Raw genomic sequence first — 24068 nt, forward strand, 5'->3', positions numbered from 1 at the left:
GTGTATGACAGCGCCATCTGCTGCTGCAATTATGTTAGAGAGAGAGCGAGAGAGGAGAGAGAGAGAGAGAGAGAGAGAGAGAGAGAGAGAGAGACTCACATGGCTACAACCGTAAACAACTGGGAATGACGTTCCTGCTGCTGGTTCTGTTGACTTCTCCATGAATCTGATATTAAGTTATACTACAGAATCACTAGGTCAAACATGCCAATGGATTCCCCCTCTCATATAACAATGTCCAAATAGAAACAAATGTACAAACTTTTACTGCAATGGACATTGCTGTAGGTTATAGTTTCACTATTCAAAACTATTGTTTCGATAAAGTCTATACAGCAAATTCTCACAAAAATAGTGGGGATTTGGGGGATTTTGCCAGCGGGGGGCGCTAGCTGTCCGCTCCCTTCCCTACGTCACGAGGGTCGGGCCACGGCTGGGAGTGGATAGCAGCATCGCCTGTCTAACTACCCAAACCTTAGTTAACAACCACCGACTCGAGCTAAAGGTAAAGTTTGTTACTCTGCCTATATTTTTGACAGTTAACGTCAGCCCACCAATTTGTAACTATGACAAGGTTGAGAATAGGTAATGTTAAATGTGGCTGCTCGTTTTTATCCAGTTGACGTTAGCTAGTTAGTTAACGTTAGCGCCTTAAGATTAGCTTAGCTAGCAATGCAGCTTCTCATGATGGAGAGTTAGCTAGCTAACGAAACATTAGATAGCTACATAACACTACCGTTTTTGTAAAGCAATTGTTGTTCAAGTTTATGTTGCCAAAGCCATGGCTCTGAGCCTGGCTCGTCGCTGTCCCTCACAGGCGTATCCCTGGCTAGTAATAGCTAGCATTGGCTAGCTAATGTGTGATGCGTTAACTAGACTGGAGTAGCCGTGCTACGGCTCAATGTCACTGTGTCTAGATTAGCTTTATCGGTGTAGTGATCTGGGCATCAGTGGCCTATGCAATAGCCATAAGCTATGCATCAATGCTGTTATCATTTCTGTAACCCAACCCCCGTGTGTCTGTTGCATGCATTTTGTACAAAGGCACTGTGTTCTCCAAGTTGTCAATGCCATGGACAGTCATCTGATATCAGCAATATCCTGTTTAATGGTCAAAGAGGGTGTAGAAGCTGATCCCCAGCCCAGCTCTCACAAAGATGCCTCTGTACTTCGAGAAATCAACAAGGGGAGGAGAATTGTGAAAATTGTTCTTGCAATATGCCTGGAAAACAAGTGGACATCGGTGTTTGGATTACTGCAGAGATAAGACAATGTTGCCTTTACGTGGCGACTAAAGATGCATTTTGAGTGGAGTCTTGAGTTCACCATGGCAGCTTTTACATGCTCCAAACCCATGACAGTGGTAAACAAAGCAAAACATTGAGTCTCATGAAGGAAAGACTGGTATTTTCCCATTGCCTAGCTTTGGCTGTGGTGCTCCACAGAGATGTGTGTGCTTGAAATAGAAATGTCTATGTTAAATGGTCTTCTGAGAGTTTATTTTTAAGAGCAAACCGAAGGTCGGAGGTCAGTGAGACAGTGAGTCACTGACACAGAATAAGGGAGGGCAGCTTGAGGTTTAGCAAGAACCAGCATCAGCTTCAACTTTTTTTTTTTAGAATTTGTGGGCTTGTTTGCAAAACAGGTGGCTAATGTTTCCCAATAATGGTGGATGTTAACCTGTTTTACTCAGACTATTCACTATTAAAGCTTTAAATTTAGCTATTTAGAGTTGGCGACTGTCTCTAGAGGAATTGTTTACATGCTAGCTGCCATGCAACTAAGGATTACAAGCCCTTTTGTAGATACCTTTCTTGGCTGATGTAGTTCCTATTTTTTTATCATACATTTTTCTCTTTGCATGAGTGTCCACTATCTTGTGGTTGCAGGACACTGCTATAGCGAGATAGCTGAATGCTAGCTCCATCTTGCCCTCTGTCACATAGAATAGAAGTTGCAGCCATACACACATTCTCCTAGTTGTAGCTTCCCTTACATCTAAGTAGCCTAATATGAGTTAACAGTTGTTCAAAAAGATATTACCTCAGCAGCTTGTTTGTGGTGAAATTTGAATCATTGTTTTTATGATAGGGTGTTGCCTAAACGTTTCTCACTTTGTGTTTGCAGTGGTTGCATGCATATATGTGCTTCTATATTTAAAGCTTTTGTAATGCAAGGGGAGGAGACAGGGATAAGAGTGAATAGGAAGAAAGAGAGTGGTAGGTGTAGGCCTAATCACCTCTTAAAATACTCTCCCTACTTAGATAATACGGGGGTTTGTGGACCTGTCAGCAGCGGCAGAGCTGAGCAGATCTTGGCGCAAGAGGACAAATAGTTCCCCTCTGTGTTCCAGACAACTGCCCCTCACTTTTCTCCCATGCAGATTTACCCTCTGCTACTCCACTTGTTTTCCTCCCTCTGGTCCCAGGTCTTGATGGTGACTGTTGACTCGATGGGGTCCAGGCAGGCGACAGAGTGATGGTCTAAGGACTTGCAGTCACGGAGGTGCTTGCGCGTGGAATGTTGCGCTGGACAGTGCACCTAGAAGGAGGGCCGCGGAGAGTCAACCATGCTGCTGTGGCGGTGGGGCACAAGGTGTACTCCTTTGGAGGCTACTGCTCCGGCGAGGACTACGAGACACTCCGTCAGATTGATGTGCATGTCTTCAACACAGGTAAGTCGTGAATGCTGTATCCGGGGTTCCCACTGGTCATGGAATTTCTGGAAAATCATGGAATTTAGAGAGGTGTATTCCAGAAAGGGAGAGTCAGGGAAATTGAGAAATTCTCTGGGGGAAGGAATTTTAAAAACTTCTTTTACACATTCATTGCATTAGATGGTGGTTTTCAGCAGTTTTTCTTCAGCAAGCCCAACTGTTGTGTTAACCAGACTGTCCCTTTACAGCTTTTCCTAACTTAAAAACAGCATTGACAAACCAGAAAGGAACAATTTTTAGGTCATGGAAATGTACCGACATCAGGGCCACAGCAGGCACCCTGTGTATTGCATTCAACAGCAGTGTATGTTCTTATAAAACCTGTTTTTTGTTTTAACTGGCACATACATTATTCTCTACGTGTGTCTGTTCTTTTGGAAATTATTAATCATCTTTAGGTGAAAAGGCGTTCTCTTTGAATGTCCTTTTCAGGTTTTGTCTGTCATGACGTAGGAAAAATGTTTGTTATTCAAATGCTGAAGTAAGGATAGGAGACCGCGACCCAGCTGAAGTATTCTCAATGTCTGTTAAACCTCCACCACCACAACAACAACCCATCTTAAAGGTTTCCATTGCCAGCTGTTAAAATCTCGCTCCCTCTCTCTTATTTCTCAGTTTTTTTTTCTTTATTCATCTCAAACACACACAGGTGTTTTCTTTAAGTAGGTATCACACTGCTCTTGAGTATATAAGATTGCTCCGTTTTCTTCCTCATGACCTGTTTCCTTTTTTTCCTCTGTGTGGTCAGCCACCTGTATTTAGGGTTTTACAACTTCCTTAAGTAACTTTAGCCTCCCTGCTTACTGCCCTGCCATGAAAAAAACAGTGGAACCGTACCTAGATGACGATGCCTTCGGTTGATTGAAATGGAAATGGGACCATCCAGAGCTATTGTCTCAATGTTTATCTTGTCACTCGCTCTGTGCCCCCTGTCTTTGATGTTCATTTTATAGCAGAGTCTGATGTCTTTTAAGGTGCCTTTGATTTCTTTACTTGCCTATTTTCTCAGACTCTCCTTCCCCTGCTTTTCTCAGCCTCTGAAATTCATCTCTCCCAATTAATTTTTCCCTATGAAGTTTCTTTATTAAATGTTTGACCCCAGGCTGTACATGATGGTTTTTCAGGTTCCAAGTAATCTATTTGATGATGATGTTTACAGGAAGTGGTTTTGATTAATGCCGACTTTGCATTTTGTTTTTCTCCTACTCAAATAACCAGTCTGGATTTCATTCAAATGTACCACACTAGTTTACATCTGATAATAGGTTCAAATGATTGCATGTATGTCAAATAGCCATAAGAGCTTAATGAGTGTCACTGCTGCCCTTTGATACGAGTTACCAGCTTGAATCTCTTGCCTCCTTAATCTCCCAGAAAAGTAATTGTTCCACAAAGCTTTTATTACTGCTTTGAGGTTTTTAGGAAAGGCTCACTGGTTTCAAGAATATAACATGAAACAAGTTAAACTATCTTAAATATAGTTTAAAAATACAAAAAATAAGGTTTCCATGTCTGAATACGTGATGTAAACACTTTTTTAAGATGAGGACTTACTGATGGAATATATACAATGTTTTTTTTTTTTTTTTAAATCAATTAGCATGTGCTGGTCTAGTTATTGTTTGATTTTATTTACATAAAGGATTTGTCCAGTTTTTCTCAAGTAAAAATATTATGTGAATATCTTTTCTCATCATTTCCAATGGCAAAATGATGCTGGTTTTAAAAGGTTTTCATTTGTGAAACATATAACGCTTATATTATGTTTACTCTGTTTATTATGTTGTGTTCTGTATATACTGACTTAGGAGACATTGCAAAAGTTAATAAATCAATTTACCTTTCAACCTCCTGAATAAGATCAATATTTTTCTGGTATTGCTTTCATTGCCACATAGAGAAAAAATCTCAGAAGATATTTTATTATGGATGGTTAGTCCAGGTAGTCCGCAAAGATGTATTGATTTCATATACCTTTTTCAAATGTTTTGAAACTCAGTGTCTCTGCGCTGGATGAAGTTGCCCCCAGTGAGGACTGGAGGACGGGAACACGCCCGCGAGGTGCCGTACATGCGCTATGGCCACACAGCCGTGCTGCTGGAAGATATCATCTACATCTGGGGCGGGCGTAACGACACAGAGGGAGCCTGCAATGTGCTTTATGCCTTCGATGTCAGTAAGTAGACGTGCTTTTATCCCATACTGCTAAGTGATAGTTTCGGGCTGTATTCCATTTATAAGTGAAGTTGCACCTGTTTGACATTCAGGCTGCTCTAGCAAGAAGGAGGTAGCTGTTTCCAGTGTTGGCAGCTGCAACCCCTGCCTGTATGCATGATACTTTTCCATTGCACATAAGTTTAGGCCCCTTTGCAAGAATGCCATGAGTTAATGTAAACTATTCGCGGTCCATAGACACCCACAGATGGTTCACACCCAAGATTTCGGGGACGGTTCCAGGGGCGAGGGACGGCCACTCGGCCTGTGTCCTGGGAAAGGCCATGTATATCTTTGGAGGATATGAGCAGCTGGTGAGTCTCCACAGCTTTTCACTTCGAGACTTGCTCTCTGAGCTTTGAAACATGATTGAACTCCTCTGTTCTGCTGTTCTTCCTTAGGCTGACTGCTTCTCCAACGACATCCACAAGCTGGATACCACCACCATGGTCTGGTCTTTAATTAATGCCAGAGTGAGTTACAGCCACCACTTGTTAATTCTTCACAAAACCATGTGTTTGTTTTTAGTTTCTCTGTGAATATCTATCCATTGTCTGTCTTGTGTTGAAGCTTCAAGTCCAAATATAAATGAACACAAAGCTCTGAAAAAACCCCCACAAAGATAGAATGGAGGGGCAAGGTGTTCAGTTACATATCAAAGCACTGTGTTGGAAATCATCAAGCCATTGGCAATCACTGGGGTTGGCAGTACTGCTGCAGAAGTGCCCAGTGGTCAGATTGTCTGGATACAAAGGCACTGCACTGTCCAGTAATGCAGCTCCCTGGTAGACAGCCAAGTACAAAAAGCCTCACAGAGGATTATACACCCGACCCTTTTGGGAAATGTCATTTGTTTATGTGTCCAGCAAGCTTGCTCCCATGATGAACTCTCCTAAAAGTATACTTTAGACTTACCTGACATGACCGGAAATTATAGCTCTCTCAGTATTGATTTTGGCAGAACTACAGAGGGTATCCTCATTCCATCAGTACCTAGTTCTAGTTCATAACTGATAACATTTTGTCATCAAGCAGATTACAGAGGGTTGGCTGTTGTAAGGATTTAGCTCTCCATGTGACTAGCTTATACCCCGTTATGTTTTTTTGTTTTGTTTTGCATGTTCTTAGACTCACATTCCTTCTGCAAAACCAGGTCTACCTGCTGTGCTCTTTACTCAAAACCTGTTAGTCAGTTTCTGAATAGCAGTGGAGATTATGTGAGAGTCGGTGCAGAGTTGAGTTTGTTTTGAGTACAACTTTACTGTTGTTAATGTACTTTTCCAAATTTTCTCTAAGCCTAGCAGTCCTTTGGGGTTTTATTTGTCCTATATCTAGTTTAGTAACGTTAAACATTTCACTTTCATCAGGTTGGTCATTATTGATGCATTTTGCTGTCTCTTGGCTTTTGGATAATGAAGTGTTAACATTATTTGCATCATTTTGGCTGCATGACTGCTGTACAAAATGTTCTATTTCTATCCCTGTATCATTTATAACTCCAGTTAAAGAGCCTGCTTTCCTAAGTAAAATCCCAGGAGAACAATGGCAACACATTCTGGAACTGGAGGCATGTGAAAAAGGCTTTGTCATGGCTATAGGCCAGCTAAATGCAAAAGGGCTAGAGGCTTGCCTTTGTGAGGCACGCTTTCATTCACTCAAAATGGATCTCATTTCACTGTTGTATATTTGCTCTTTATTCATGCTTCCCTAGTACCCAAGGCCAGTACATGTTGGCAACATTATTCTTCAGAAATTTGAAAAATCCTCACCAAATTCTATCCAGTATCTTGTTACTGTGTATTATTTTTGAATAATTGGTGGTAACCCAAACGCAAATAGTTTGGATAGTTTGTTGTTGTTCCGATGCTTTCAATGCTGTCCCAGGTATTCAGCTTTGATGTGTGCTCTTGTGTTGGATAACTGGCTCCACTAGGTGGCACTGTTTATCTGAAGTTGCTGAGTATGAAGCCTTGTGATTGCCAGTGCATAAACATTTTGGTGATCGGAGAACCTAAGAAGTTTGAAAACATGGTTATTAAATGCAGCAGTGGTTTTATGGGGTGAAGTTCAGGCTATGGAACAAGGCAGTCAATGTACAAACTAAATACACTGTCATTGCTATGGTTTACGTCCTGTCTCTCAGCTGAAATTCTGTGTTGAAGTGTAGAGCTGCAACGATTAATCGATTAGTTGTCAACTATTAAATTAATCGCCCACTATTTTGATAATCGATTAATCGGTTTGAGTAATTTTTTAAGAAAAATAAGTCAAAATTCTCTGATTCCAGCTTCTTAAATGTGAATATTTTCTGGTTTCTTTACTCCTCTATGACAGTAAACTGAATATCTTTGGGTTGTGGACAAAACAAGACATTTGAGGACGTCATCTTGGGCTTTGGGAAACACTGATCGACATTTACAGTTAGTTGCAGCCCTGTTGAAGTGTGTCAGTCAAAGCATCCTGTGCTGATCTTCTCTTTATAGGGCACGCCGGCACGTTGGAGAGATTTCCACTCAGCCACCATCATCGGGACAAAGATGTTTGTATTTGGGGGGCGAGCAGACCGCTTTGGTCCCTTCCACTCCAACAACGAGATCTACTGCAACAAGATCAAAGTGTTTGATACAGAGACCAACTGCTGGCTGAGCACCCCATCAGCACAGCCACTGCCAGAGGGACGCAGGAGTCATTCGGCCTGTGAGATATATACACACACACACACACACAACATTTCCTGTAGAATGTTTTGTAGCTGTGGGGAGTGGGAGTTATTTTGGGTCACTTCTGGGCCTATGGAGGAGGAGTGTGTGATGGGTGTGGGTGTGTGCGGGGGGGTGTGGAGGGGGTCAGCTGATGAACACAGGCACACACATACACTAGTACACACAAGTGATTGTGAGCATATATTAATCTCATACATTTAATACATTTTTGAATTCTGAATAAGCTGCTTAGTGGTCTGGCACTTGTCGTTAAACTGGCGTACAGTTATCTTATTTCGAGTAGACTGCAATAATCTATTTATAAGAAGGAAAACTTTGTGGACTATAATTTTCCAGCTTTCTTACTTTAATGATGCAATTGTATACAAACAACTGCTTTAATTCCCAGTATGACCTTTTCCCATTTCATTCTCAAACATGGTTTGTTTGTGTACATTCTGAAAGCCAGTGGTATTCACAGATTGCCAGCAAGTGGCTGCCAGTTCCTGTTATTTTTTGGGTAGTGGGAGTATAAATGGTGTCATTCATTCTACAATGTGGGCTTTTTTGCCCACATTTTCTGATTAAAACAAGCCAATTCAGTTGGTTTAGTTGATTCCATTTACTATGCTGAAAATGTCATTGATCTTCATGATAGACCATAGAAATGATTTCATGTTTTTGTTTTCCCTTCTGTTTCAAGTTGCCTACAATGGAGAGCTGTACATATTTGGAGGCTACAACGCCCGTCTGGACCGGCACTTCAACGATCTCTGGAAATTCAATCCAGGTGATTTACCATTTACTCAGTCCAGTCAGGTTTGGCAGAGTGGTTATGTAGCAGTAAAGCAGCATGGCATTGCTGTTAATTGTGTCTTTCCTGGTTGTGTTTCCTTGGTCCATGTATCATAATTTTGTTTTTGGCCCAGCTGTCGTCATGACTGTGTTTACCTCTGTGGAGGAAATGTAGCACTGGCAGCACTGGCAGCGCTGGCTCGTCCTGACCCAATTTCCTCTTCATTCTTCTGGAGAGAGTCATGCAGACAATCCTCTCCTCTCCTCCCTCTTTGCATCACTGTCAGTCTCGTGATAGTGGTTGGCTGCTCCCTATTAGTTATGCAGAGTATGAAATGCAGATGCCCCGTCTCATTTGCCAGAAGGGCACAGATAAAAAACTGACAGTGTTACTATCTCTAGAGTCTCTCTTTGCTAGGGCTGGAACTAATGATTATTTTTGATTTTATATTTGCCTAGCTCTCGGTTGAAGTCCACTGCATTAGCTGTCAGCAATTAACTAGGACCGTGCCCTATTTTCTCCCACCTCCCGCCTGTTTCCATGATGTTTGTTGCCATGCTACTATAGAACACTCAAAGTGCTGCATGTTGCACCACCTATCATGCACAATGGTGTTCAAACACATGTGAGGCACATTATGTCGCAGCATAACACTTAAGCTTAGCTCGACTGATCTCTGCCTTGTCCAGTTTCTAGCTTATCAAAGGGTTTTTATGGATGAAGTACTAGGTAAGACCTTTTCTATCCAGTTGAAGAGGTTTGTACTGGTTGAACCTGACATTTACCGTCAACCATTCAAACCTGCATTTTGCTGTCCACTAGATGGCAGCACTAACCCTGTTGCACTCTTAATAGCCCAACAAAGACTGAATGGCTTGTTGCTATAGAGATGTAATGATGCCGTTGGCTCTGAGAGTGTGGAGCTACACGGTTCATCCTTATATGGAACGACTGAAAGAGCTTCAGCATCGTCATTCATATTGCACTCCAACAGAGAAGAGGAGAGGGTGTTTTTTCTATTTCTGAAGTACAAAGTTTTGTGTAAGAAGAAAAAAAAAAGCATCTCTTCTATTTTCTTGCCTGCAACACTCCCTCTTTTCATTCCCCTATCCCTGGGTCTTGTGTTTGTGGCTAAATATAGAGGGAAGCCGAATGAACTGCAAGCACAATGGAGAGCACAAGCAGGTTTATGTAACGTTAACTGGCTGAGGATTTGTGTAGCTGCGGCAATGTAGCCCACCTTGATCAAAAGTTGCACTGTGGGGGAGCGGCTATCAAATTAATCTGATTAAATAGACTCTAACTAAAGTAAGATACTATGAAACATCTGGTTACATGCACATAGTTTTGATTTTTAACCACGGAAAAAAGAGAATTGTCGATTTAGTGCCTACAACATTGGCAGTTCAACATATACACTTGCTGTGGTCTAGTTTTGTCCTCTTTTTTTCTGAATATTTTTTGGTGACTAAACAGATTTGAGTTTGTCTATATGTGTGAATGCTCATTATTATCTCTACATCGTTTGTCTTGGGTGTACACACTACAGAAGCCTTCTCCTGGAAGAAGGTAGAACCGAAGGGGAAAGGTCCGTGTCCACGGAGAAGACAGTGCTGCTGCATGGTTGGAGATCGCATCATCCTCTTTGGAGGAACCAGGTGAGGCAGAGTAGTGTGCGAACAAAATATCACCACTTGAAATGGCATTTTTCTCTATACCTCAAGTAAAAATGATATAAAAAATTATATCATCAATCTGTATCTACATGATGTTTGTCCTGTTTCTGGAGCAAAAGGTGCATTTTTGCTTTTATTGGGTCAGTTTGAAGGCAGCGTTGGACACAGAGTAGGGGAGACACAGGAGGGAAGTATCTGGTGGGATTCGATCCCAGCCAACCGGGGGTCTATTTATGGGCAGTATGACTTTTTTTTTTTTTTTTTTTATTGTCAATGAGAATTACAACCTTTGGTATAGGTGTAGGAGCCTGATCCTTGAAAACAGAACATTGTCTTTTAGGATATTTTATAAAATATAACCATTTAATATGCATCCCAAAATGATGGCTCTAGGATGGAATCTCTATTGCTTCTCCCCAAGAAAAAAGAAAAACTATTTGCACAGTACCTAGATTAAGAGGTAGAGTGAGGAAATGTTGCCACCCTTTTTTTTGCAGACCCTTAAAAGTCTTATCTTTTGATTGTGGTCATAATAGCGGTGTCTGTATGAAGCACAGGCTCAGAAGACGAACAACATCCTGTGTAGTTTAGCAGTATATGGAGAAAAGACTGACCCTTCCTTTCAACATGCCGATGGGAGACTCCGGCTCCTGTAGACGGCAGTCTGTGATGATCCCCTTGTTGGCTGTAAGACAGTAGTGCTGCGGGGGGTTAGTAGCTAGTAAGGTGCCATTGGCCTGGTGACAGTCTCCTGATAGACCAGTAGCCGGTAGAGTAATGAGGTAGCCAACAGCGTTAGCATGGTCCAGAGTGGTCCGAGACCTGGGCTACTGTTATCAGCGAGGCTGTGTTATCAGCCGAACCCCACTGGGATAACCTGATAGTGGGGATCGGGAGGCTGTGGATAAGAGTCCTCTTAGCCCCAGTACGTCTACTAGCCCGAAGACCTGGAGGCCCCCGGCCCTTGCTGGATTAGTCTTCTACCGCTCCACTGCCCACTACAGCACAGGGAGCAACATACTGTAATACACAAGAACTCTTCAGCTCAGCTGGAGTTGTTCTGCATTGGTACCCTAATGATTTCTCCTGAAGTAGCATCAGTCATGCCTAATCCATTATGCAGCATTGTTTTTTTAAAATGTACCTTTTTTACTGTGAGGGTGCATATAATGAATATTAATCAATAGAAAAATAACACTAATGTAATAGAAAATGAATAGTAATTTTTATGGATATTTCAAATTGAAATCCGCTCTTACACTCCTCTGTAGATGGATGAAAAATGCCACTTTTAACATTCAAATCTTAAGAGATAACATAACATAAATTCTGCTGCTCTTAAGTAGCTGTCAAGAGTCAATTATTGGTATTGTATTGGGGAAGGAGAGACAGATTTGTTTATAGAGATGGAGAGCTAAAGGCGAAGCTTATTCCTGAAGATTGTTATGCGTTGTTAGGTTTCTCGCCGGGATTAGTCCAGGATTGCCTTTCGGGAGTCATGATTTCCTGTTCTGAGCAGATAGGGCTAGGGAGTGTCATTGGGCTCAGTGGATTGATGGCGGGTGCTGGCTGAGCAGAGGAAGAAATCGAACACCACACAACATCTCAGGGTCCCAATGAGCTGCACATCCTGTCTAAGCGGCTCAGGCCAGGTTTTAAAGGGAACATTGGCCAAGACAATTTCTCTACCTTATGATGTTCACATATAGGCACAAATGCATATTATTCATATTAGAAAACTTTTAAAAGGAGCACATGGGCAAGTGAACATTTAAAGTGAGGATGGACATTCTCTAATTTTTATCACAAATGTCTTTCCTGGGCTCTTAAATCTTTGAAATTAAGAGCGTGTGCATCCCGTGCACAATCATTCATACACACCTACATAAATATATTCTAAATTGATTCTTTTTGACATTCATGTTGGGTTTATTAGGCGTGATTTGATGAGGAGGGGGTTGGTATACTGGTTTGTTTAAGTGCTATTTGGAAATTGGGGGATTTTCTTGACCAGTGTTTCTGTTACTCTGTGTCTGTGTCAAGACGTTTCCCGTAACTGTACAAATTAGGGCATGATCCCTACAGGCTCTGAGCAAGTTGGCCACACAGGTTCTGTTGACCAGCACTGGACTGTTGTTGTTTACATGAGCACACGTAAGCCTCTTACACACAGGAACTCCCATAAGCACGTGCACACACACATACTGAGACACACAAACACACACCAAGCACCTTGTTATCACACTAATTTGTTTACTTGTGCATTCTCCTATTTGGACACAGGAAAGTGAATGTGTGCTTTGAAAGGTTTCCTATGTGGCTTCATTTTGTGTTTAATTTCTGTTATGGTTTGCACTGATACAGGTCAAAACTCTTTTTTTACTTTACTGGTATCTTTTCATTACAGTGGTGAGGCCTTGCTATCTTAGTACCTTCATAGCCAATTGATGCAGTGTCTCCTGTGTTTATTTTTGCATGACTTAACAACTTAAGGGCAATTAACAGGGCTAAAAACTGTTTTGCATCTGTCTCAATGAAACTGACAAATGCTTGCACAGGCCATCATGAATTACTTGCTGGACACCTTGCTTGTATTCTTTGCCGGGCTCTTCATTTTGGTGAGTCTGCCTAGGAAATGGTGTTCAAATTTATGGTCCCCCTCTTGTTTTCCTGGGAAGGTTGGCCTTTCACATTGATCCAAAACAGATCCCCTTCGTTGATATTTATTCCCAGTTTATGATATTTACTTTACCTGCAGGAATTTGTTGAGGAATAATTTATTGCTTTAGTGAAGCACAATAAAACTATTAAGTCCAAGAGCCCTCTGTGTTCAAAGGGGTTACACTTTGGACTGGACTTAACATTGAGGTGAAGGTGTCTTAAAGCTAAACTCACTGCTAATATGAACATCAGCAGCAACAATGTAGACTGAAGACACCTAATTAAAACCATATGCAAATAAAATAAGACGTGAGCAAGTAAGAGGGAGGCACACGTGCGTGTTTGCATTGGTGTAGGCATAGCATTAGGTTATAATTGCAACTCCTCAAGTGTTCAGCAGTCGGCTATACTTGGTTTTAGATTGAATGAGCCTTAATGTTATTGTTTACATTGTATTTCACTAGTTTGTTGCTGTTTAATTGGTTGCAATTATACAGTGATTTAGTGCAGTTTACCTATCAAGTGTATGTATGTGTTTGTTGGTACACACATGCATTCCTCTGAGGGTAAAGGAGGTGTGTGTGTGTGTGTGTGTGTGTGTGTGTGTGTGTGTGTGTGTGTGTGTGTGTGTGTGTGTGTGTGTGTGTGTGTGTGTGTGTGTGTGTGTGTGTGTGTGTGTGTGTGTGTGTGTGTGTGTGTGTGTGTGTGTGTGTGTGTGTGTGTGTGTGTGTGTGTGAATGACAGACTGGGCGTTAGTGGCAGTCTATTGAGTGCCACTTACGCCAGTGTAAACAGGCCTGCTGAGTTGCAGAGAGGCGCGAAATTCTGCCCCATCTCTGATTTATGACCTCGGGGAGCGTTCTTTCTCACGGAGCGCAATTCGATATACCCTCGGCGCCTCTGCTACACTCATTTACTGAGACCTGCTCACTGCCCCACGAAGGACGACCCGTGCATGACTGACTCCACCTGCACTGACCTTCACCTACGCACACAAGCATCGACTGGCCCGGGCCCTGGACTCACCCAACTTTTTTTCTTACCTACCAAGGACTAGTTGTCTTTAATATTCTGCCATCAGGGGATTGAGCACTGCTGAGGCTGAATCACCCATGAAGACAGTGCCACTTAGATTATGGATGTCCCACTGAGTACATGTTGTCATTGTTGGCATTCATCGCAGTCTGTGTATAATTGCTTACGACAAGCCCAGGTTGGGCTAAATCAGGAAGCAGTGTAAGGTTGGGAACAGGGCATCCTCTGAGGAGCAGGATGTGAACAAGAACGTGACAGATTGGCATGCTGAGAGCAGACAGCTTGGAATCTGTGAACGGGAATCTGGCACTGGCCCTTGAACTACTTGGCCTTGATCAGGTTTATTCATTCCATCACCAGATTTAGAGTATGTATTTTTTCCATTACAGGTATTTGTGCTGCTCTGAGAACTCTAAAGATGATAGATTCAAATTATCTTTGTACTCAACTCCTGTGATCGAAGGCTCACTTAACTGGTTTTTGATGAATATTAAGATATAAAACATATCACAGCCTTCTGCAGAATTGTCATTTTGTGCCTTAAGCCCTTCATCACCTTACCATGGGCTGCTGATAGTGAGTGTTCTTCAAAGGGGGTTTTAATTGTCTTTCACTGTGAACAGGGGGGGGATCCGTGGCTGTCTGTTTAGGCCTAACCATGCCAATGTGGCCTTAAGCGATGAATGAGTCCCTTTGATGTCATCATTATGCCTAGGCAGGCCAAGGTGAGGTCTGTGGCCCTTATGTAATCCCATTACGTGGGAAACAGAATGATCATCTCCATCCCTAAGAGCTCAGGCACTGGATGATGAGCTTGGTGGTAGTGCGAGGACAGTGTGGTCCTGTAGCTCAGTGGGTAGACCGTAGCATTAACAATGCCAGGGTTAGGTGTTTTGATCCCTGTTCAGGCCACCCTCTAGAATTGCATGCACATATGGTACTGTAAGGTTCTTTGGATAAAAAGAGCCAGCAAAAACAAGAAACTAGAATACTGTTAATCAATGTGTGTTAATGTTTTTTTCAACAAGAAATATTGAGTAAACTTTTTTTAAGTCGAACCCACAGCTCCAGCCAACATCTAAATTTGATTATTTTCTCAGAACTTGTGTGCTGTGGAATTGATTTTTTTGAGTCCTTACCAGGAGGGTATTATGTTGAGGTTTTTAAAGCCTTTAAAATACCATGAAATGGCCGTGATTCAGTTCCCTTGGTTCATGATTTCAGTTGCAGCTTTAATTTTATCTAGCTGGTTGGTGCAGAGTAAATAAGTCCATCTCAGATCCCAGTCACATCCTAGAAGTCATTGTAGGTCACTGCTGAGATTTCTCACTGGCTTCTACTCTTCAAACACACTCAGCCCCATTCTGTCTTCCTCTCTCCGTTTTTAGTGTGTCATTTGTGTGTGTTTGCATGCGTTTGGGTGTATTCACATGACTCACAGCTCCTCCTGTCAAGCTGACGTCAGTGTGGTGCACATACACACGCACATGCTTGCTTTGCCCTGCCAGCCATCACACTTGCGTCCCATTTGGCAATACGTAGAGCTGCTTGGTACATTTAGTGAAGATGGAATGCTTATTGACGACATTCCTAACATTAGATGCAGATAAATTTATGCTTCGCTTATGGGATTTCTTTCTTTATCTTTCTTTATATCTGACTCATTAACATGGTTTAGGATCTTGCTGAGCCGGTCTTGGTAGAAAATGCTGAATATATGTAGGTTGATATCGGGCTCTATTCAAGTTCCATTTCAAGCTAGTATTCAAACTGATCTAATTTGGCAGATGTCTCTTTCCTATCCCCATGGAAAAGGGGTAGTGGAGGAGCGTGCATTTTTTAGGTAGAGAGAGTTGGGGGCTGCCATACCCTCTGAGCTAGAGGGGGACCACATAGGAGGTAATCTCACTGGTAGCCAAAACACCCCAGCCCAAAACCTCTTGTGTAATCCACCAAAATCTCACCGTGATATTTAATCGGCATGAAATTTCACCAGTCAACAGCAAGCCGCTGAGGTTGAGCCAGAGGTCTGTTATGGAGTCTAGGGGTTGTTTAGTGGATCAGCAAGGTCACAAGCACTGGTGCCTCCATATCACCTACTAGACCATTTCGCACCTTATCAATGGCTGGTAGGGCTGATGTTATGGTAGTCCAGCTGGTTAAAGCATGGCTTATTATCGCTGTTTAACCTGGCAGTTCAAAGGTTAGACTAAACACAACTCAGAGCCTAGGCAGAACTCATTCTAAAACACTGTATTTTCCTGCCTGTCAATACTTAAAAACCGCGGCACTCTATCCTAAATTGTGTCAATCCTTGATCCTAAATATCAGATGCACTAGTTGTGCTTACTGCGGCCCATGATGTGTAAAGATCTGGCACAGTGGAACTTGGCTCCATGGAAACATGCCTATCAACCCAGCCTAGATTTTGATGCCGCACACGTGTTGTCATTTGCCCTTCAGTGTCAGAGGCTAGGCTGCAGAAGTTTCCTTTATTATTTGTCTGTGTGTGTGTTTAGTGCGCCTGAGATATAACCTGTCAAACAGTGGAGGTGACCCTAACAGGATATGGGGCATCACGCACGTGGCGGGACAAGACCTCGGGGCAGCGCAGAAACACTGTGATTTACTCTTCAAAGACAAGCTCCTGATAGTATTTCATCTGCATCTTAACCCTCCTTAACCCACTAACAGGCTGTATACATTTAGGTGTCATGGGGGTGAGTGTTACACAGCAGCTCAAATAAACAGCCTCAATAGGTGACGCTTTGTGGTGCTGTTGACTGTGTTAATTGACATGTCCAGACATTAGTACGTTTACTATTTGATTTACCTCTATCACCACAACCAAAATACTTTTTTGGTGGTTTTAGCCCCCTTGCCCCAGAGCAACGCCAGACTATGAAGATAAGCAAACATGATGAGGAAAACACGCCAGCGAACTGATGTAACAGATAGAATGTAGAGCGATGCTTTTCACAATCAGCAGTTCATGTTTACACAACAACAGTGCTAGGCAAGTAGGCTTTTAGAGAAAGAGTACAAAGCTTCTGTGACCCAAAGAGAATGATTCAACTAATACTAGAGGAAAAGTTACGATGTGACACTAAAGAGCAGGATGTCAAGAAAGTCTAATAAAATGACATTACCTTGGCTTCAGAACGGAATAATTCACCATTGTGCTGTTCTGATGTAAGGTGCAGTGCATAACCCAGACCAGTTGTGTATGAAAGCGATGGTCTGAAAGCTAAAATAGGCAAAATGGTCTTTTGTGAACATTTCCTGTGAGGTGACTGACCTTGACGTTTGTCTTAAGAGCTGCAGCAGAACAGTGGGGCTGTTGAGAAAGTGACTTATTTTTTCAGAATAATGCCGCCTGCCATAGGGCAGTGGTTGACAAGCACTTTTGGCTTTCCCTGTATTATCCAGCTGTGGTCAAGGCCCCGAAACACAATTTATTGACCAATTCCTCTTTTTTTGTCGGCAGCTGGCTAGATAACAGCCTGTCTTGATAAAATGTACTAATTTGTGTTTGCTGAGATTTGCAGAGCCAGTTTTTTTTCCCGATACCATCACCAGGTCTGACTGCATTTTGTCCACGGAGTCGCAATTTGAGATGCATACTCCACTAGCGACTGCCATCTCCTCCATCTAATCTGAAGCCAGGCGTCTCTGGGAGCCAGCTGTAGTTAGTGTCTCACCCTCTGCATGGGGCTTAAGTCTGCTCTGCTACAGGTCTTAATCCACTGCCCAGCCTCTGCCCAGGAGGGGGCACAGATAGCTAGTTGAGACTAGGTGAGACAGCGGAGATTAAGGCTGAAGAAATGGATGGGAATGCATGGACCTGTAATGACCAAACCAATGGCATTTGTTTAAAAGTTGCAAGTTTAGCTCAAACCTGCTCTGTATAAAGTATTCCAAAACCGTTAACTCTGATCAGCTTAGTAAACTCTTGGATAGCGTTCATATACTGTAGGCCTTTTGATGTAAAGAAAATGGTATTGCTTTGTATTTAAGACTCTCTCCCTCTCTCATACTGTCATATACTGTATGTTTTCATCTACTTCAACATACAGTGCTTCACCTATTGGCTTTTAATTATCCGCAATCTCTTAGTAATTTACTAATAATAATAATAAAGTTTATTTGTATAGCACCTTTTTAAAAACAGAGTTTACAAAGTGCTTTACAGAAAATAAGAGTATAGTACAACAGACAGAAGTAAGACAGTACAGAAGACAGACAGTAATACAAAAGACAGACAATAATAATAGCGCAGGATAAAAACACAGGATTTCAAAACAGGATAAAACGATTACATGAAGGTCAATCTGTAGAAGTGTGTCTTGAGAAGTGATTTGAAAGAAGACAGACTTTGCTAGCCTAAATTGCTTTTTAGTTACCTATTTGTCGCAACATAATCATTTTACCTATTCCTAGCATTTTCATTTATTTGCACTCAATTTTTTAAGTGCTACTGAGAAAATATTTGTTGCACATCTGGCTGTCCTGATAAGGTGCCCTGCAGGAAGTTGTAGTGCGTGATGAGTTCCTTTGAGCTAGAGGGTTCTGAAGGACCAAAGTTCAATAGGAAGTGGAGAAAGGAAAAGGATGCAGATCACATCACTCCAAGAATGAGGATATGGCCAGTGAAGCCACAGAAGGCTCGTCCAGGACAGGACGGGCTTCGGCTATATCATCAACACCAATGTTTCTCTTTAGAAACCAGAGGTGTCGCCTTTTTCTCGCCACCTAATTTGCATTGTTGCTGTTTCTGAGAGTCATTTACAGAATTTGTGGGCGCTTAAATTCCTGGACACTTAAGACAAATTAGAGTGTTCCCAGGCTCTTTGGTGTTCCCTCATTTAGTTTTAGGGCTGTAGTTCAGCTCTTTCTTCTGAGGTTTTGGAGACCCAGGTTTGGAAGATGAGGTGGAACAGGCAGCACATTGCCGGAGAAGACCGGCAATTGGAGGGGCTGATTAGACACCCTTATTGAGTGTTGTTTGAAACAGCAACCAGTGTTTTTCTAGCGGGGGAGGGGCATCGCTCAGGCCTCTTTCAGACTGGGAACCACTGCTGTTTTAGGAGGAGGAGCACTTTCACACATAATGATACTTTGCTGATCGAGTAACAAAGCGACCCATCAAACACCAGGACGCCACATAAAGTCGCCCCCCGTGACTTTCCCGCTTCCAACTACACTGCCACCCTAACAGACTCCCCCCCTCTTGCTCCTTGCCTACCTCCATGATTCTCTTCAATCTCTTCCTTTTCGTGGCGACCGGTAAAGCATGACCCTTCGCTAACGTTCTGCTGAATTTCACACCCAGGTTAACACTGTCGATGAGCATGCGAGAAAGACTTGTCCCAGCGGATGCCATCCTCTTCTCTCCTGTTGCTCCTGTTAAAGCATCCTCTTATCTGCACCCTTTCACGCGTCAGCATCCAAGGCCTATGCCCTCTCTCCATGTGAGTTTGCACAGTAGTTAATGACAGCTACTGCAGTGTGCTCTCTAGATAGGGAGGCTACCTTTCATTGCTTCCGTTACCGAGACAGACTCTTCATGTTGCTAATGCAGCTTGTAAGAATTTGATTTTGCTCTTTTCACAAACTGGACTGCCTCACTTGGCAGTTTAAGAGGCTTTGCGTAATGAGCATAGGCAATGTGCAATCCACTATACATATGAGATGTAAAAAGTAAGTTATACGAGGTAAACAAAGTTCATATTGTGGATCATACTCTTGTCGACCCAAACGTGGGCATGCATCGATGTGTAGATTGTGTGTTGCTCTTCTCCTACGAGTGAAGCTGTTCTCTCTGTTGGAGTGTGAAAACAAAGGTCTCCGGCATAATAAGACAGCGTTATACCACCGAGAGAGTAAATGGTTTCATTGAAAGAAAGATCTGCTTTATCAGTTTATATTGAATGGGGAAGAAATGTGTGAGGAGAGATGATCTTCACAGGAAAGTCAATTTTGTTTCTGTACATGATGTCTTCTTAGAGGCATAATCAGGGATTATGAGAAGCCATATAGAGCAGTTTCAGGCCTGATGAGCTCCATTCATTTAATTTCCTCTCATACTGCAGTAACAAACTGCAAATTGTTTGTTTCAGAGCATTTGTTATCTTTACAAAGCAATGCTGTCATTAAGAGGCTGCAAGTGGAGTTCAGAGGGTGCGTTTCAGTAAGGGAAAATACCACTGTTACTGAGTTTTTCACTTTAATCTCTCCACTACGTCAAACCCACTGGCTGTTATTGCATACTGCATGTTTTGAAAAAACCTCTTACTTTCTGCATAGGATCCCATTAAAATTGAAACTCTAATAAATATCCTGACAAATAGTCTTCAATCCAATGCCACAATTAATGTAGACTGACCAGTGTCCAATTAATTTATGCAAAAAGCCTCCTTGTTTTGTTTCAGAAATGAACTTTGATAACTGGCACTGAGTTCTCGCATAAGTGGCATTTGAAACAATAGAAAGCAATAGAGGCAAAGCTGTCAACAATATTGTCGCATTGAGATAAGTAACTGCAAATTTGTATTGCATGCATATTGTTAATCATTAAAAAAATCACTATTCCGTGGCGCTCTCCTGCTTTTTACACCTGACATAATCCAGAACTATGATCTTTTAAAATGTGAACTACAAGGCCACCCACCAATTATGTTAACTTTAATCAAAATATAGGCTTGACATATGATGATGAAACAAGCCAAAATTGAAAAAACACTACAATTTTAATTAACACTGCAGTGCTTTATGCCTGATAAGGGTGATTAAATATGAGTGCTAATGTAACAGCTAGCAACAGGCAGCAGGAGCAGCCAGTCTGATGCTGATGGGGGAGGAGGGGGGGCTTGGGTGGTCGTGGGGGTTCTGATAAAGGCTCCTGCTATAAGCCCGGGTGGCTCACCTCCTGGGGGGCAGGGGGCGTAATGACTTCCCCAGCTGGCCCCCTGGGACCACTGCGCTCGTGCTCTGCACCTCTCCTGGCCGCTTTAAGCCACCACCGTGTTTGTTTAGGGAAGATTAGCAACGTAAAACCCTTACAACATCCTGAACACGCAGCAAGAAGGAGACGCGATGGAGAGGACAGCGGGAAAGAGGAATAGAGATTGATGGAGAGAGAGACAGTGATGGTAGGAGGTATAATCTTGTCGAGAGAGAGAGAGTTGAACAAGAGGATGGTTTTGGGAAGGGAGGAAAAGGGAAATTTACTTTTAAGTACAGGATGCAATTCAAAACAAATGGTTTCTGTTAGATTGCTTCAGTAGTATTGGAATGGTATTTTTCCAGTCGCTGGCCAGCTCATGCATATTGCATCTTGTCTATCTAGTCTTAAGGACCAAACCTGGCTGGCAAAGTAATTCCTCAATTATCCTCCATGATAGATATTCACAGGCACTAAACTGCTTGGTGAACGCACCTGTTTGGCTGAAACTGTCCTCTGGGTAGTGAGTAACTGTACAGCACATTCATTATCCCCCAATCTGGACAGGTCTCCAGGTGCCCTGGTGTTATGGATATAATGCAATGATGTGCATCTGGTGCATTTATGGGAATATATTTATGGCCTCGTGGGCAAGTGCTGCTTTAACAATTTATTTTGATCCCACAGGCTGCAGCCTATTACTTTCAATTGCATTTTCATATTCTCTGCAATTAGCGTATTTTGCATTTTAATTCAAGGAGGAAGAGAAGTGATATGTTAGAGACTGATGTAAAGATAGAGTGAGCAGCGGTATGACAGGATTAGGCTAAACTGAGTCTGTGGTACACCAGGTGTGTCGCAGGTGTTTGTTTTAACTGTAGCAGGAAGCAGATATGCAGTGATAGAGACGGCTGCAGCGGTCTGAGGCAGGGAGACTATCTGCATGGGCCAGCCTGCCGTCTCACTACAGCGCTCCACTTCCTGTGGGCTTAATGTGTGCCAGCCCGTGATAAGGAGCACAGGCCAGAGCAGAGCATTATGTGAGCAGCATGGCTGTCTTAGGGAACACACAGTGGCTCCCTGTCTCGGGGCTTGGTCTTGATTTTGTACCTGGGTGATAAAAGCATGCTGGGCCTGGGGAGGTGGTGGAGGAGAGCATAAACCTAGGGGAGTCTGTTGGTAACTTCTCCAAGAATAACATTAGGGGAGTTTGTAGGTTTCCTACTGGAATGTCATCATAAATCTGGCTACTGACAAATGTAACTGTCTTTCCTCCCTCAGTATAAATTACCCCATGATGTAGTTAAGGACAGAAACATTAGATAAAGTTGTCGTGTAAAAATGCTGGCCAGCCAGTGCAGCCGTGAAGGGTTGTTTGGCTCAGGCTCAGGAAGTGAGGCAGGAAGTGCAAGTAGGGGTTAATGTAGACTTCCTGGATAGAGTTGAAGCCTTGACCGCTCGCAATCTCTCAATTTCACCATCTTTTCGTTGAGCTCCATGGATTGATAACTCTGACTCCAGAAACACTTGCTTTTGTTCTCTTTACAGCCCCTGTCCAGAGCAAGGAATGGGTGATGAATTTAACCTCATGGATCATTCAGACCTGTACATCTTAGACTTCAGTAAGTATCCCCCTTCATTATCCACCTCTACAGCTCTGCATTGTCCTTGGTTAACCTAAGAAGGTGTCTTAATCATTGAAATGTGTGTGAAACCATAAATCCACTAAACCTCTCTCCTTCTGCATCTACCACCCCAGGGTGCTGATGTAAATAAGAATGTCAGCTTGTCTGGTTAAATAAGACATCTGGTGGTCTCCTCCATGAATTGTATCATAGCAATAACTCCTTTACACCCGTGCTTCATTTCTCACCTGGCCTAGTGGGCCTGGTCTTGGCCCTGCTTCCTTTTTATCACATGGGCCACTTCCCCCTCATGAACAACCAAATAAAGCCATATCCTGTCGGCACCGGGGCAGTCTGTAATGCTGTCAGGTCACAGTGAGGGTGTGTGTAGGTGGGCTGGAAAAATCAACAGCGACCGTATGGGACTGGCAGTACCCATTCTCTCATCCCCTGTGGCACGCCTCCACGTGCCAGTCGCGTGTCCCTTCTCACTGTTTGTCACTGTCCATATGGTGGCACAGCCATCACAGCGATAGTAGTTGAGGGGAAGTTAGTAATTGGTCCTAGTAAGTAGGTTTGTGTAATAAGATGATTAACACCTGCAGCAGTTTCTGTTTTTTATGTGCTTGGGTGTGTCTCCTCCTGTGTGCACGCACTGTTGTCTGTTTTAGCTATTGTCTATTTCTAAGCTGTAGTATAAAAACAGCATGCTGATTTTTAAACCACAGAGGGAAAATTTAACCCCTTTTTCTACAGACTCTGAGATCTGACCTGCCTGGCCCCATTTGGAAGCCCCACATACTGAGTCTCAGTATGATTAGACCCTGTGATCATTCGATGATTCATTCCACTTTCTCTTCTTTCCAGGCCCTAATTTGAAGACATTATGCAAGATAGCCGTTATTCAGTACAGTCTGGAGCAGTCAGGACTCCCACATGACATCAGGTCAGTCCAGCATACTGTTCCCCACATGTTCCTCTCAAATGTTAGCACTATTTGGTCATAAGATTTGTCATAACGTTATTGTTGCTTTTACTGTGCTTTGTATTATGCTTTCATCATTGGCACCACTCTGTCTCTTCCCTTATTATATTAAGGGAATATTATATTATAAGGCTATTTTTCAAAGAGGCATAATTATGACTTATCCTTTATTGAACCGGTGGTAAGAGTTTGACAGGTTTTTCTGAATCAATTAGTTAAAATTGTACCCTAGTGTAAGTTGTGTGTGTTTTTTTCCACCAAACCAAAAAAGTAACAAACCATGCCCAAACTGGGGTATATATAGTGAACCAACAGTTTGGTGAGCTTCTACATCCTTACATGACCAAAACATTATTACCCAATTGTAAAAAATTGCTGGAAAAATAATGTCTCAGCCAAGCTTGCAATTCAAGCAGCCAGAGGTTGAAAGTGCTGAATTATCTTTTGTTGAGCTTAGTTAATGGTACTAATGGATCTGTTGCACCCTGGCTAGACAGGATATGGTAGTCGCTAGCTCAGTAGCTGGCTCTCGGAAATTGGCTGCAATTTTTGCTCTCTAACTCAGCACTTTCTCCCATTGGCTGCTTGAATTCCTAGTTTGGCTGTATTCATTCATGAATCATATAACTTGTTTGTGCTGTGCGGTGTGCATGTGTTTGCAGGGGTTCTCAGGTTCACCTGTGACCACACACACACACATACACACACATACACA

At 42.6% G+C, this 24068-nt stretch overlaps 1 protein-coding gene across 2 annotated transcripts in view; it reads left to right on the plus strand.

The window, feature by feature from the left end:
- The first annotated feature begins 449 nt into the window (after positions 1-449).
- The window catches only part of klhdc3 (kelch domain containing 3), a 30081-nt gene continuing 6462 nt past the window's right edge, over positions 450-24068 (plus strand). The window contains exons 1-10 of one of the 2 annotated variants that reach the window (XM_071535941.1): positions 450-505; positions 2429-2674; positions 4716-4892; positions 5129-5244; positions 5332-5403; positions 7414-7627; positions 8336-8422; positions 9978-10086; positions 22292-22365; positions 23236-23314. In XM_071535941.1, the coding sequence (XP_071392042.1) occupies positions 2521-2674; positions 4716-4892; positions 5129-5244; positions 5332-5403; positions 7414-7627; positions 8336-8422; positions 9978-10086; positions 22292-22365; positions 23236-23314 (1082 nt within the window). In that variant the 5' untranslated portion in view covers positions 450-505; positions 2429-2520. Of the gene's footprint in view, positions 506-2383; positions 2675-4715; positions 4893-5128; positions 5245-5331; positions 5404-7413; positions 7628-8335; positions 8423-9977; positions 10087-22291; positions 22366-23235; positions 23315-24068 lie in introns of both variants that reach the window. The other variant, XM_071535942.1, reaches the window with a different exon arrangement.

This window comes from Centroberyx affinis, unplaced genomic scaffold, assembly GCF_046629955.1.
Source record: "Centroberyx affinis isolate AG114_WGS23_722 - 3 ecotype Tasmania unplaced genomic scaffold, CSIRO-AGI_Caff_v1 ptg002799l_1, whole genome shotgun sequence".
In the NCBI taxonomy this organism is placed as follows: domain Eukaryota; kingdom Metazoa; phylum Chordata; class Actinopteri; order Beryciformes; family Berycidae; genus Centroberyx; species Centroberyx affinis.